Source organism: Anastrepha ludens, chromosome 3, assembly GCF_028408465.1.
Source record: "Anastrepha ludens isolate Willacy chromosome 3, idAnaLude1.1, whole genome shotgun sequence".
NCBI classification, from domain to species: Eukaryota; Metazoa; Arthropoda; class Insecta; order Diptera; family Tephritidae; genus Anastrepha; species Anastrepha ludens.
The window spans coordinates 94,110,152-94,126,706 of NC_071499.1; the positions used below are offsets into that span (position 1 = coordinate 94,110,152).

Consider the following 16,555-nt stretch of genomic DNA (forward strand, 5'->3'; position numbering starts at 1 on the left):
CAAATCTAAACATCATTTCTATTCTGCATGTCTTTAATGCAATTGGTGTTTTACGCTGTATTTGTGTGAATTTATTAATGCTGTGGTTGATATTTTGGGTCCAAAAGATACATTTGAAATAAAATAGATGATGAACACACTTTCAATAAAGCAGTAAAGAGTTATCTGTATATTATTATAACTCTAATTAGACCGTTATATATCGTTGAATTTTATTGTAAATTGAAATCGCCTCCATTATATGGCAACATCATTCTGATACTACACACTTCTCTGAATTCCTCAATTTTTATCATACTTTTCACTCGCCTGCAACCCCTTTTAAAGAAGGTACTTTTTCGCAAAGTGCATTAATAAACAAAAATCCTATATGTAACATCAAAACAACAACTACGAATAAGCCGAAATAGAAAGAAAAAGAGGCAATAGAAATTTAGTACTTAGTAGTGAACACCAAGCGATATACAAATAAGTGAAAACAATGTGAAAAGCGTTAAATATTTATACATTTTGTATAAAAAAGTGGCGCGCATTGGACGGTTGTTAGGTAAATTTATGTTTTAAAGTATTTATAATAAAATCCTGATAATGGAATGACAAAAAAATAATAAAAGACAATATGCAGAGCTATCAACGAAACGAAAGTCGAGCGCCATTTTTGTCAGTTGTCAGCTTCGTGTTTTCGCAAGTGTTTTAAGTGAAATTTTATCGTGCGATTTTGCAATAAGTCGGTGTTGAGAATTACTAAATTTGGTAACTAATAATAATTCAAAGCGTTTGTGATGTTTTGCCACCAAGTTATTTAAAATCCGTGTCCTTTCAGTCAAGTTATTCCACTTTGAAATTCAGTCTGGCGACGAAGTCGAAAGGGCGCAATTAAAATTTCTTTGTCGTGAAATTTTCAATGACCTTTTTAATAATTTCTCTCCGCAGAAATTTAATTTAATTTCAGTGTTATTAATGCGGAAAACTTTGCTGAGGGTAATGTTTAATTTCTTATAGGTTTCATCGAAAATGAGCGCCAATGCGCTGGGTGGCACTGGGAATCAGACTGCACTTGCAACTACGACGACGACTGTACCGCCTGTAGAAAAGAGCATTGATGAGATTGTGGATTCCCTGGAACACACTGAACGAGAAGCAATTGTCATAGCCAGCAGTGGCAAAAGCGTCGGTGGCGGAAAAAATGTCAACGAGCGGAAATCAAGTGTAGTTGCATCCGCAAATGCTGATGAAAAACTGCGCAATGGGGTAAAATTATTTCATAAAATGTATATATACTATTTCTCTGTAATAACCGATTTGCAGTTGGAGTCTAAGGTGACTGAACTACTGGGTTCTGTGATAATGCATAATTGTACTGGCACCCGTGCCAGCGCACGGGTAATTCAAAAGATGAAGCAGGATCAGACGCGGCCTCTATCACCACCACCAAATGAACGTGAGCAGCACAAACGCGATGAGAAAACAATGCAGAAGACACCGTCGCAATTGCGCAGCAATAAGCCGACATGGACAAATTTAGAGCGCAATCACTTTTTTGACGCTTTAAACGAGTTTGGTAAGGACTTCGAGGCGATTGGCAATTATATAAACACTAAACTGAAACGCAGAAGCTCAGCAGATGGAGCATTTAAAACGAAAGATCAAGTGCGGCAACATTACTATCAGACCTATCATAAAATTTGCAAATACATAAAATTCTCCGACGGTAAGTATGTTTGAGCATAGGATTTTACTCCATAGTACAATATTTGTACATGCGTAGCAATAAAATAAATTTTTTTTTTGTGGTTTTCAGAGGTTAAGAAGCCTGTCCAGGAGTTGTATGCACTTATCAATTACGGTGAAATGCGAAGGAAGCTTCAGTTTGTTGCTGATAAGCACTTTATGAAATTACGAAATCTTGTTTATCAGGGCCACATAACACTGCGTTGTAAAGGAAAGAACTTACGAATTAAAACGCCGTCGTGCAAAGCGCTGCGTAGACTGAACCAATTAGATGGTAAGTATTTTTGTTAACAGTTATGTACATAATTTTGGAAATTGGTAAATAAATCCCAAAATTGAAGGAATAAAAAACAAAAGTAGCAGTTAAATTTTATTTTAATTTTTTTTACTTGCAGACTCCCTTGAGGACATTCGTTTGCCTTCGAAAATAGAAGTGGTTGTTAGCCCCGCCACCATGGAAGCATTCGGCCGTGTTCAGACTGTTGCTCAAAATCCCCGCGTTCGCACCACAGTCCCTCTTCATAAAAAACTTGTCAATTTCATCAAAACGTTTCAATTAAAATGGCGAAGCGCTGAACAAAAGCTAGCAGAAGAAGAATTGAAATTATTCCCGCCAGTCACTGCACCTATACCAATTCTACATTCAGCAGAGTGTAATGGCTCGCAGTCAGCAGATAATACAGAGAGACTACCTGCCTTTCAAGATCCTGAAATGTGTTTTTTGCCCAAACCAGATGTGGCTATACATCGTCCATTATTGAGCATCACGGAGTACCTTGGTAGTGGAAATATCTGTCTGGCAGCTTATGAGGAACGAATGGGAGTGAAAGTACGGGGCGAGACACTGTGCCAAGAGCGTGCAGCTAATAAGAGGCCTCGCACTGAAAGTGGTTCCGAAAAGCGTTCGCCAGATTCGAAGAAAAATAAGCAATTAAGCAGTCCACCTTATGAAAAACCTGATTGTGAAGTACACGCTGGTGATGTAGCTCTTAAAGAGGAGCTTGGCTTGACCCTAGAGCACGAAGTTGCGCCTGCTAAATGTGAAAGCAGCAGCGATGAGTTGAGTGACGAGCTGAATGAGTTGCTCAATGCTGACATGGATGACAATGTAACGATAAAGGAAGGTCCCGACAATTTACCCGAAGATGTCAAGCCCAATTTAAATGAAAGTGATATATCATATACAATAAATGCAAATTTGCATACTTCCAATCAAAACCAAATCACTGCCGGTAATACGACCCGTATGCGTCGACCTACCAACGCGCGAGGTACCGGACGGTCCAGCGCTCCTAATTTTAAACCACTTATCAGCGAGGAAGTTATACGTCGTATTAGAAAAGGGTGGACCATTTCAACTGCAGCTGATATTACCATAGGCGATCTCTATGTGGTTCTGGGGCAAGATTCGAAGCTCGAATTGGAGTACTACTGGACAGATAGGCAGCAACAACAGCAGCCGTGTGCAAATGCTTCTTCCACCAGTAATACTCTGAACAACGTCAATAGTGGCAATAGTAGCTGTAGCATGACATTCGGCGGCGGTGGCAGCAATTCAAACGGTTCTAGTATTTTCGAGTCCATGACGCAATCGGATACAAAAGTCTTCATGCAAAAACAGAATGGTATGCCATACAATCCCAGCGAATGTAATGATTCTGCTTTGCTGAAGTCGCTTTCAACCGCTGGTGTTGCAAATAAGCTTAAGCATCTGCTGTTGATTGCCAATCTGAGCGAGAGAATGCGCAAACGGCAGTGTTCTTGTGGACACATATGCGATCGTAATGTAGCCAAAACAAGAGTAAGTGGCGCATAGTGGAACAGTGTACTGAAGCAGTTTAACTCTTATGAAATTTATTTATTTTATGTAGCTCGAACGAAACTTGGCCACGAAGACTTATGTATCTACGAAAACTTTTTCAACAAATAACCCTAACGAAAGCAATAACATTTTTCGGCAACCGGTGGTGCCTATACGACGACCACTCTTCAATATGGATGGTGTGAAACAAATAAATCCAGTAATTGCTACAACTCATAACGGGATTTATAAATTTATTTATATCAATTGATTTTTTATTTTCCACATAGGTCTCTCGTCAAAGGCAGTCGATGCGTCAAGTGCTGGTACAACGTATGCTGCTACCGGGTGGCAGTACCACAAATCAGACGTACGATGTTTTGAACGTTAAAAATTTTGATAAGTCTCAAAAAATGCCTGAAAAAGCAGTAGATACTTCAGAAAGTGCTGTCGTAGAATCTCGTGCGACCCAACAAAACGACTTGCCTGCACAAAACACAGGCTCACAAACTTCAGTAGCGCATGTAATACATAACAATCAGACTTCAATCAGGACTTCCAACCATAATTCAAGTACGAACGCCTCTGACATTGCCGATGCAGCTCGGTGTGCGGAACAGACTGACAGAAACCTGGACAACTACGCGTCGACTTCCAAGGCTTGTCAAATTAACAATGTTGCGGCTGCTGTCACGGACGTTGATGACATTTATGAATCCTGCGCTGTGAACAATGCAGACATATCGATTTCATCCTCATTTTCCGACAGCGCCTACGATGAGTATACAAGTAAGATGAATTTGCTGTACTTAAAATATTATCAAAAATGTGCGTAGAAGACCAAATTCTGATTTTGTATATGTTGTAATGTAAATTGGTAGATGTACAGTGCACTCGCGATAACTCGAACTAATTAAAACAGGCGCTGTTCGATTTATCGAATTTGTGCGACTTATCAATTGAGTGTGCTATGTTAAAAAAACAGTCATCGATATCGATTTTTCGATCGATTGTTGAAAATGAAAGCCAGTAGAAAATTTCTGTAGTATAGTTTCGTTATACGAATTACATTTTGGTCCATTGGCTGGATCAATGGTGTCACATTCGGCGGCATAAACATAGTTAAAATTAAACCATCCTCGGACTTTAATTCGATTTCGTTGGGATGTGATGGGGCATTATCAATTAGAAGAAGAGCCTTCTCAGGTAGTCCCCCATCTTTCAAATATTTTCTTACCTAAATATTAAAGTCATTTAACTTGGTTAAAAAAATTGTTTTAATGAATCTGGATTTTACCTGCGGCACGAACGAATTATGAAACCAGTCTTTGAAAATCGCCGAAGTCATCCAGGCTGATTTGGAATTTTTGTACTCCACCGGACAGTTAAAATTTTTGAAAACACGAGGATTTCTTGCTTTGTCAATAACGAGAAGTTTAAGCTTATGGTTGCCGGTAGCGTTAGTGCAAGCCATAAATTGCCTTATCTTTCTTTTTTATAAGACTTATGGTGGACTTGGCTACCCCATATTCCTTCGATAGAAAAGTAACACTACGTCCACGTTTAATTTTGTTAAGGACTTCAGTCCTCTCTTTTAATGTTAAACACTTCAACCTTTTACGATCCATTACTCACGTGCACTGATATACTACAAATGACAAATTTAAAGCAATTTGGTCAATGCAATATGTTGTTTCCAGAAAACTAACGGGATATTAACGCCGAAATATTCATATGGACAATACACTAGTATACATATAATTTATATAATATACATATACTATTACATATGTATCTATGTAATATACAAAATGTACATGTTTGAAAAGAATGTGTGTACAAATAAATTTGTTTTTTTTTGTTCGAGTTATAGCTCTTTTTTATTGTTCGAGTTACAAAGAAGTCAATAGGGGAAAAAATGTGTTCGAGTTAGCACGTCGTTCGACTTAGCGGCTATTCGAGTTACCGCGAGTGCACTGTATTTACTTTTTATACATTTTTTTTATTTTTTTATTTAACTCAATTTCTCCGTTACTAATAGTAATTGCGTAATAACAACAAAATTATGTATAATTTTATCATCCGCCAGATTCAAGCTCCTTCAACTGCATGACGCCCACTCATTTGCTACAAGAGACCACCTCGAATTCCCGTTGGCTTGAAGAAAATCTGAATGATTTTTCCTTAACCAGTCTGTTAGGACACTTGGATGAGATCAATGCAACTCGCGATATTTTGGTAAGATAAACCTATATTTGATAAAATTTGAAATTCCTCTAAACATTCTTGCATTCCGCAGGACCCCTCATCGAATTTGTCGGTGATCAGCGAGAGCAGCGTTGATTATATGCATAAGTTTCAAGAGATTACTGCCTTAATGCAGAGCCAAGATAAGGATTAAAAATGTTACGCCGAATTTCGGGTCTGCAGTTGGAAGATTGATATTCAAACTAAATCTCAGTTTATATGGATCTGACCAAACTATAGATATTAGTTAGTTATAGTAACAATACCTATAGTCTAAGCATCTAAGCACGTGTGCTCCTGCTTTCGCTACATTCAGTTTTTATTTTATTTTTAGGCAGGACCAAGGTTGAAACATACACATATGCATGTACGTTTGAGCACTTATTTATATGCAGAAACAAACATGTTCATTTAGGCACGAATATATAAATAATTCTTACTTCACAGACAAATATTTACTAATTATATTTACAAAAAAAGTAGAAATTACTATATTATTTTTGCTTTAATCTTTATACTCAGAATGATTTTATTTTTATAATCATCACGCCATTCACTGGGCTTTAAATTGGTCAAAAAACTGTTTGTTATCTAAAAGCATCGTTTAATATTTTCCTTTTTGATATACCTACATATTTTTCTATTTTGTAAGCCAACATTGTGATTTTCGCTGCAGCTTCACTCATTGATTCATGCGTTACAGTATCGATAATTTTAAGTGTGTATTATATATAAATATTTTTGTTTTGACTGGCGGAATCGATGGATGTTGTTGTTGCAACAACATAAAGTACTCTCCAAATATGTGGGCTTTGTTACGAGTATATATGTACATGCATTTGACAGATGCCTGCTCCTGAGTATTTCGATTTTGGAGTGTAGTGATTGGTAGATTTTTTCAAGTATTTAAGGATTATCTCATGCTTTGTATTCATTCGCACACAAACATTCATATGACGTCTTAAGTAAAGTTGGCTTCCAGGTTTTAGGAGAGAATATTAGGTTTTACGTAAGAAAAAAAGTACATACAATATAGGTTAGGTTATTTCTAAGTTTACAGCGTAAGAAAATTGTTATTTGTTTTGCCATTTCCTTGTTCGGTTTGTGGACAATATTCTTTAACGGTATTTAAATGTAATTTATGTACGCATTGAAATGTATTATTCGATAACGTATTATTAAAAACTATAAATTATTATTCGTTCTTTATATAGTTAACTAAGAAATAATTAGAGATAAGCACATCATAAGAAGCAATAGTGGCAGATGGCGAACATGATACCCAACAAAACTCAAATATAACAAGTGAAAAAAAAAATATTTTTAAAATTCCCCAAAATGTTTCTTTTTAATTTTGTAGAGGAATTAAGGGCCATAGAAAAAGTATTGCGAAATATCTTTAACATTTTTGCAAATAAAGGATCTTTGTTGTTGTAGCAGCATAATCATTTCCCGTGCATATACGGATATAAATCCGGGTAGTTCCGGTTACGTAGAACCGACCGGCGTTGTTGTTGTTTTAACAGTAATAGAAGCCCCGTCAGAGTAGGGTATATCACCGGTCGTCTTCGTCTGGCTCATCTAAGGGAAGGACCAGAAAACTTGCTGTTTCGACAGGTTGGGTCCAGAGGGAGAGTGGTGTTAGATGAGTAGGTTTTAGAGGACATGTGAAAAGGTGGTTAGTGTCGTGTGGGGTGCCTTCACATGCCGGACATAAGTTAGGTATGTCGGGGTCAATTCTGGATAAGTAGGAGTTTAACCTGCTACAGTATCCAGAAGTAATTGTGCTAATGTTACGCGTGTCTCACGGGAACGCTGGAGTTCTTCATCTGCAATGGGTGGTGGTTGGACTCCGATTACGGCATTCAGTGGACGGAAGGTTAAGAAAGTGGTGACGGTCTCCCGGTGAATGTCGTTTATTGACTGTCTAAATACTATCTGGTCCAGTAGATTTCTGTCAGTTTTGTCCTGGATCTCGTCGGCTTAGTTTAAAAGGTGTCTCCTGACGTGCCTACGAGGCGCCTCTGGCTCAAGCAGGTGTCTGCAAGGGTGAAACCTGCGGTAGCACCCTAACAGGAACTGCTTGCTAAGCAGTTTGTTGTGCTCCATTGCAGGGAGCATCTGCGCCTCATTGTGAAGGTGTTGAATAGAGGACATCAGGAGGCAACCGGTCGCTTTCCGAATGGCAGACAGGCGCAGCATAGTTTAAAACCGGCCGTCCAATTGCCTTAAATGTCGATAGCTACAGTTCTTTGTCTTTGCCCCAGGCGCTGTCGGCAAGCGACTTGAGGACCTTGTTGTTAGTGGCAATTGCGGTTGTATGCGTTGAGAAGGAGAGCAAGCTGTCAAAGGTCACACCCAAAGTACTGTTTGCCGTCGGAATTGGTGTGTCATCGATTTTTACCCTGAGGGACAATTTGACATCCTTTGTCCAGGTTGTAAAGAGGGTCGCCGTGGATTTAGCGGGTAAAGTTGGAGATTCCTCGCAGTGAAAAAACGAGAAAGGTCGGTGAGGTAGCTGTTCACTTTGGAGCACAGATCATCGATGTCATTGCCTGACGCCATTATCGTGTAGTCGTCAGCGTATGAGACCAGGGGGACTCCCTCTGGTGGTTGGGTGGGCTTCGAGATGTCGAAGTTGAACTGCAATCTTCCTCTGCTTTGATATTTGGTATCGAAAAATCACTGACGAGTGACGACCGCTTAGGTAGTTTGCAGACCACCACTTCAGCCCTGGCGGGAGTGTCGACTGATAAATATGATCTAGTAGTATGAAATAGAACAGTCCTCTCGCAGGGGCGTTTATGGGCGTTTATAACGGTGAGTGCAGTAGTGGTGCTATGCACTAGTCGGAAACCGTGCTGATGTGGGGCTGGAGCCAGGTGTTTCGTGAAGAGACCATAAGATTCGCCTTGGTTTTCGGGTTTCCCAGGGTTCAGTAGTGGGACCACTCTCCCTGCTTTCCACTTCTCAGGGATGATGAGAGTGGCCAAGGACAAATTGAAAACCTCTGTGAGAAATCCTACTCCCAATGGTCCCAGGTGCTTCAACATCAGCGCGTTCAGTCCGTCAGGGCCAATGGCTTTTGAGGATTTTGATTTGTTGATGGCCAGGGTTTCATCACAGGAGAAAGCAAATGGCGCACGTCGTTCGTTGGTTTGTGCAGTCTTCTGGAGGCATGACGCTTGGCCCTGTCGACAGGAGGATGCAGTATAAAAGTCGGATAAAATAGCTCGCGCACCTCTTCGGATCCGACGAAGTGCAGCCGTTGAAGGTGATTGCCACCTTGTCGTTGATCTTCGTCGGATTCGACAGGGACCTAACGGTGCACACGAGCTTACTCACACCAATGGTGAAATTGCAGGTCTTCAGGTGCTCACCAGTTGCCGGATCTCCAAATTGAGATCCCTTATGCGAGGATCCCCGGGATCGACCTGGCGTAGGTGGTCACGCTCGTTTGCCAAGCTGGCTGCTTCGGCTGGGAAATTAGGACGAATGTCCTTGAGCCTTCCAGCTAGGATGAAGCGAGCCGCAGCAGCTGTGAGCACCTTGCGGAATGCGCGTTCGCCTGCGCGCACATCGGTGAAGATGGGAAGAGCGGCGAAGGTGTCTTCAGTGAATTCCGCGAAGCCGGCCGAATTAGCTTTTTTAAAGTTAAAATAGGACCGGTGATTCGCGGAAACGAAGTCAGCAGGTTTTTCAATCGAGACGATAATGAGCAAGTGGTCTGATGCAAGCGATAGCATAGGTCGCCACGTTATGCTATTTATTAGACCAGCGCTAGCAATTGTTATGTCAGGCGAGCTGCTGCAATTGCCCACTACCCTGGTGGGGGCGGCGTCGTTCACAGTGCTGAATGTCGAATCGTCTATTTGCTCTGCCAATTGCTGTCCCCTACGATCGTTTGGCAGGCTTGAATACCAAAAATCGTGATGCGCATTGAAGTCACCTACAACCAATCGGTTTTCACCTCTGATGAGCGCACCTATATCAGGGTGATATCCTGCCGGGCAGCAGGTGACATAGGGTATGTATACATTATAAATTTCGAGTTCGGCATCGCCTGTTCGGACAGCTATACCTTGACATTCTAAGATGCTGTCCCTGCGGTCGATACCTTCATCAATAAGACGATACTGCACTGTGTGGTGGACTATAAACGCTAGGCCACGACCATTGTCTCGCTCGCGATCGTCTCGGTGCACGCTGTAGCCATCCCTGGTGATCATTCCGCTGTAGTTGTTGTGGCTTATGGTGGTGGGCGGCCTCGCCACGGGGGCGGTTGCGAGTGCAGAGTTCTGCAGCAAGGGGTAACGTAGTCAGTTGTCCACTCACGGGTGGTGCGCAGGCCGGAACATCTCCGAAAGTGGCACCAGCCATTGCATGAATTGCACTTGACCGATGTCAGGTTCCGAGGTATTCCGGCCTGACACACGGAACAGACTGTGCGGGGTGCCAAGAGCTGCTTGTTGTGTTACTCCGATAGGTTCCCTTCCGTGGAGATGTGGGTTGTGGTGGCGGTTGGTGGTGCCGGCCTATCAGGGGGTGTAGTAGCCGTTAAGGCATCAGACGCCTGCTGGTGGGAGCAACAGGTCTCAAGATGGCTCCATCCGTTGCACTTATTGCACCTAACCGAGGTGGAGTTCGGGTGGAGCCGTTTATGGCATACGTAGCAATAGAATACTTCTGGCCCAGCGTTGGATTCAATACCAGCCCTGAGGAGAAGTATTTAGAGCACGATTGCTGCGAGGAGTTGCTCCTGTGACGTAAGGGGTAGGGTGATATTCTGTTCAAAAATAATTAAAAAAAGTGAATAAATATTTTAATCTATCTGTAATACTTTCCGTTGAAGATGTCCCTCGACTACGCCTATACTCGTATTCTTGTAACCATTAATTAATCAAAACTTATTTCATTTTCATATATTTTTTCTTTTTATTATATCGAATGAACAGTTACATTTTACGTGATTTTTTCTCTTGCAATTTTTAATGAACATAGTTTTTCATTTCTAATGCTCTATCGCTTAATTAATTCTTTTCGTTTACTTTTTATCTAATGATAGTACAATAAGATCGCATTTCGAATGTGAGCATAATTTTTTTAGTTTTGGTTTTCTCTTAATTTTCTATAAATATTTACCCTTTTGCTTTCGATTGAATAGTTGCGTTTTTCTTCAATTTTTTTTCATTTTCTTCAAGTGTACTAACAAAAGAGAACGCATTACATATATATATGTGTTGTTGTGTTCTCCTTACGTTCTTACTTTATGTAATTAGTTTTTAAAATATGTTTTAAGTTTTCATAAATTTCGCACTATTTTCTTAAAAATATATATTTAACAAACTTTTTAGGTGTTGGCTTTGTCGGCGCCGCTACATTTAACGTACATATTGTATATATTTTTTTATATACTATTTTATTTAAGACATTTTCTTTTAGTTTACAAAAAAATTTATTAAAAACTAATTAGATTTTCGGGGAAGAATTAGCTCCATAGTTGAGTTAAGCAAGAGTGCATTCAATTTGCAGAGGTGGGTAAAGGAGGTTATAAAGAATTATTTTATTAAATATGAATTAAAGATCTGCAATTAAGTTTTGTTATATTAATACATTTTTTTTTTCTAATTTGAAATAGGGAATTCGGGATAGTCGAAGCACTGAGCCAGTAAAGTTTAAACGAAAGTATATCTCGCGAACGTTTTTTTTCTACTGTGAGTTTTTTCGTTTGTTCTTATGCTTTTTGGCGATAGTTTCAGTCGAAGATAGTTTCAGTTCCTCGCTGTGATTTCTACAATATTTCGTTTTGAGAATTTTACTTCTTATCGCGAAGAAATACCTTTTTATGCTATTGAAGGATAACAGTCTAATTATGTAGTACGGAGTCCTGCCACCTTTTTTTTTTTGCTAGAAATGGAATTAATTATAACTGGGAGAGGTAATTTTTCAATTTAAACTTCGCGATTGTGTGAAGTCTTAAAAGTATTTTTAAGTTAGTAAATTTACTATCTAAGCAAGAGCAGCAAGGCTAAATTTATGGTGAGGCAACTTTTTCACCTCGCTAATTCGTATGATTTAGTAATTTGAAATTTCATTCCGGAAACACCGATTTGAGTCCATAAAAGAGATTCAGCGTGATCCGCTGCGCGAATTGTGGGAACTTCGGAAATCGAGCTTAAAAACTTTTAGGAGAATTTAAAATCAATGTTGGCATACGGTTATTTTATCGAAAGTGGGGTGTGCTTTGAAGTGGGCGAAACAGATTTGGTAAAATATATAAATATTGTAAAATTTGCAAACAACGTCACCTTTCACTTAATTTCGTAGTTTTGGAGTAGTGAAAAACTAATAATTCGAAATCGGCGCTAAGCTTTAATTTTAAATATTTTATTCAAACGCGCAAGTATAATTTGAGCTCGAGATCGCTTCTAAATATTTTTTGTTTTGTTTTATTTTTTGTTGATAAAGAACATGTGTTTCTACTGCAAGCGTATGCTAGTAATATCCGCTTACCCATATATGTCACGCTTCTATATTGCTAGAAAATATTTGGTACATCTCCAAAAGCAGAGTGCAGATCTATAGAAAATAAAACGAGAAATACGACATACGAATGTACCAAAAATGACAATTTCACTTCAAGATGGGGATTACTAACGAACGCTGCTAACTCAGCGCGAATTGAGTTAAATTAACTTAGAAGTTTTACTCATTAAATATTTTTCGAAATTATTATTCATACGAATATATAAAGGGTGATTTTTTAAGAGCTATAGGAAAGTTTTTCAAAAAAACACTCGTATAATTCAGATAAATGCATGAAATTTGTATTTAAATCGATAGTACAGTCCATATAATTTAGTGTTTGAAGATTATTTCATGCAAATGTTGACCGAGACTGCGCTTCAAATGGTCCATCCGCTTAGTCCAATTTTGGCATACTCTTTCCAATGTTTCGACCGGTATCTCACATATAAATGCTTTAATGTTGTCTTCCAATGCGTTAATACAAGCAGGCTTGTCTGAATAGGCATGAGCTTTAACATAGCCACGAACTCGGTGGCCAATTGACAGGTCTCGAACGTGAAATAAAATGTTCACCGAACTCGGCTCTCAACAAGTCCATTGTTACGCGTGCTGTGTGGCATGTGGCACCGACTTGCTTAAACCACATGTCATGCAAGTCACGCTCTTGCATTTTGGGCAAAAAAAAGTTGGATATCATTTCACGGTAGCGCTCACCATTCACAGTTACGTTCCGATTCGCAGCATCTTTGAAGAAGTACGGTCCAATGATAGCTCCAGCCCATAAACCGTACCAAACTGTGACCTTTTCTGGATACATTGGTAGCTCTTACAATTCTTCTGGCTGATCTTCACTCCAAAATCGACAATTCTGCTTATTTATTTACGTGCGTCAGCTGTTTAAGCCAACTGTTTAAAAAGATAATAGCTAAAAAATCACCCTTTAGTAGTATTTGATTGAAATAGCTGGTTTGTTTGGCTGCTCCGGCATCTCTTTCGAATGATATTAAAATGTAAAAGATAGCTATAGACAACGTGAATTCTATCCTATTTGCACTTCCGTTTTTTTTAATAAACACCTCTCCAGCACCTCTTAAAATGAGCGCCGGTTTTATTATTTATTTTGTAAACAAACATAAAAAATCTTTTTTTTAATTTCATGCACCCATATATCGTCCCCTTAGTATTAAAATAGCCTATACATTTTTTGATGTTTTGAGAAAATTAATTTCAAACTTTTTGTCGAAAGTAGCTCTCACTCAAATCTCGTTTTGTCTGTAAATATTTATTATTTTTGACTGACGTTTTGACGCACTTTGTGGAACTAGAATTTGACAAAATTTTGACCACATATAAAATCGACGATGGAGAATCCAAAAATTCAATAAAATAATAATAGCCTATGAGCACATTGGCTATTGTTATACTAAGGGGACGATATGTCTGAACCGCTCCTGTAATTATTTGACTTTTCAGTCTATGCTGTAATTTACAAATATTATTATGTTTTCGTATTATATTTCCCCAAAGAAAAAGAAATCCATTATTTTTTGGTAACATTTTTGCGCAAATGGTTTAAATCTGTTTTATAGTCGATCATTAGTTCCTGGGCGGTGCTACAACTACTAACATACCGATCAACTTCGATTATTTTTGTGTTTTCATCGACATTTTCTTTAACATCAAGAATGCCTGAACTGAGTCGACGAAAAAAAAAATTTGTACGGTATCGGCACCGCAAGCACCATTCACAATTTCAGCGGCCTGACTTGCATTTTCGCCTTTATCAAAGAGAAACTGTAAAATGTACCGTGTTTTCTATTTTTTCCTTGCATTATTAACACTCTGTAGCTCACAACTGAATGGAACAAACTAAAAACAGCAAAGGAATTATTTTAGTGTGAAAGAGTGTTGCCAATTTAGCGACTTTGTCGCTAGAATTGACGACTTTTGCTTGAGTCTTGGCGACAAAAAAAAAGTTTTGACGACAAAAATGATTTAGCGACTTATCTGGCGACTTTTGGAGAGCAAATCAAAACCGTTTTAGGAAATAGATACTTTTCTGTCAACTTTATTACCCGTGAATGCCGTTTACCTTCCAATAGCACTGCCTATTGGTGTGTTATGGTCGATAAATTATCGGTCTATAATTGAAATTTTAAATTTGTAAATTAATATTTTTCCATAAAAATTTAGGATGACAGTCTTTAATGGATACTTAATAAAATAAAAAAAATCCGATCCACAAATTCCTTCATTTTCCCCCTAAAAAAATCACTTATTTCTTCGGCTGTCACAGTGGTGTTCTCCCTTAAAGCGTAGCTTTTTTATGCCACTTTTTCTTTATTATGCTTAAATATATTTTATAAATCCATTTCAAGACTTTAGTTAATAATAATATAGTAAATTGTTGTATGATTTGCCTGGTTTTATTATAAAGGCGTAATAGTTAATATTATTAATTTTATAAATTTTCAAATTTCCATTTGAATCCAGTACTGGATCAACTTCGTAAATAACTTTTTCAACATTTTTAAAGACACAAATGTTTTTCAGATACAAAATAACAAAGCGTTAGAAAATTTAGTAGATTTATCGAATCATAATAAAAAAAACAGTATTTCAGGAGATTGAAACTAACTTCCGTTGATCTCAGTCTAGAGTTGGTATTACTGGTTTAATTCATTCTATTCATCTAAAAATTTTAAGTCCTCTCAGAATGAAATTTAGGATCCGCCCCTGATGGAGTTAGCAACTTTCTAGCGACTTTTGATATTGGCCCTAGCGACTCAGATTTATTGGCGTTGGCAACACTGATGTGAAATGTCACCTTGCCCACGAGCATAAACTTTTAATTGACACTACAGCCATCTACCAAGAAAATAATAGATTTCTTTTTCCCAAAACTAATATACACGCATACTACGCACCCGATAGAAAGATTTGTGGTTTTTGCAAATGGCGTCGTAAGTCAATCAAATTTGACACTTGTGAACTAGACAGTTGAGGTGTGCAAATAGGCAAGCAAAGGGTGCTAAGTAAAAATAAAGATGTCCATCACTCAAAATAATTTTTTTATTTAGTAAATAGGTTATTCAAAAAAACATTTATGATTAATTTTGTGCCACCCTGTTCAAGGCCGAAAATTTCTGAAGGCTGTCTCCCTTTGACTTCGTATTCAAAACACATTACGAGCATTTTCTACTAGCAATATAGAAGTATTTTATGCATATATGAGCTTGTCTAAATGATATGTTTTTTCAACGATCTGGGTGAAACATTTCTATTATTATTTAAATAAAACTAGGTTGAGGTGAGGTGAGGTTCACTCACGTCTGCCGTATACATACATTGAATTCCTTAAATTCATAAAAAATTAAAAATCTGCTCGAATTTAGAATCAGACTTCGGCAATTTCTATGTTTGATTTTTATTCGATTTTACTCCGATTCGTATATTTGAATGCTTTCGAAAAAGTATGATTTATTACTAATAGCCAAAAACACACGAATAGGTAATAAAACACTCGCGATAGGAATTTTATTTCTGACTGTTTTATCAGCTTAAAATCACGAGCGATTTGAATAAAATTTCAAATATTTTAATCGGAATTTCAGGTATTTAAATATGAGAAAACTATTCCAGGCAGCATTTTAAAGTACACAAGAAATCGTTAATAACTTTAACTTCCAGAGGCCAGTTTTATTGTTTCACTGTGGAGAGTAGAGGTGATGTTAGATGTCTAATTTTCACACAGTGTCGGCCATCTTGAGCCACTTAAAAAATCCGTGATGTCCTTTTGGAAAATCTACTTATAGGTATTTCAGAGCAAATTCTAAAGAAAAAGTACTCAAAAGCATAGAAATGAGAATTTTTGCTGGAAAAGTTAGCAGGTACGAGTAATACCGTTTTGACTATTCTGCTTTGTTTTGGCTTTCGCATTCCTCAATTCTATGAAAATTACGTGAATTAAAAAATTAAATGTATGATCAGCGGCCCTAATGAAATAAAAGCGTTTTTCCCCATTAAGAGTTTCCACTATTTATTGGTTTTATTTATTACTTCAGTGTAGGTTTAGAAGTGCAATTAAAGTATAGCTAACCTTTTCCGTTTTAATTAAATTTTATGGTAAGCAAACTGTTTCTAAAATTCGTACTTGCATTAACATAGGTCTTCTGAGAATGGGAAAAATAAATTTTTTGTGGGAAATTTCTATTTTTTTACGATATAGGTTTTTCAAGGTTTTGTGAA

At 38.0% G+C, this 16,555-nt stretch overlaps 1 protein-coding gene across 2 annotated transcripts; it reads left to right on the plus strand.

Moving 5' to 3' along the window:
- Positions 1-417: 417 nt before the first annotated feature.
- Positions 418-6,311, plus strand: LOC128858481 (protein cramped). 2 transcript variants are annotated; one of them, XM_054094799.1, is made up of 9 exons: positions 418-547; positions 1,003-1,251; positions 1,309-1,711; positions 1,802-2,005; positions 2,127-3,532; positions 3,603-3,752; positions 3,823-4,321; positions 5,622-5,770; positions 5,832-6,311. In XM_054094799.1, exons 2-9 carry the CDS (start codon positions 1,015-1,017, stop codon positions 5,931-5,933), a joined length of 3,150 nt encoding a protein of 1,049 aa, XP_053950774.1. In that variant the 5' UTR covers positions 418-547; positions 1,003-1,014; the 3' UTR covers positions 5,934-6,311. The 2 variants fall into 2 exon arrangements, with proteins under 2 accessions (XP_053950774.1, XP_053950773.1); XM_054094798.1 differs by lacking the exon at positions 418-547 and adding an exon at positions 599-753.
- The last annotated feature ends 10,244 nt before the right edge of the window (positions 6,312-16,555 follow it).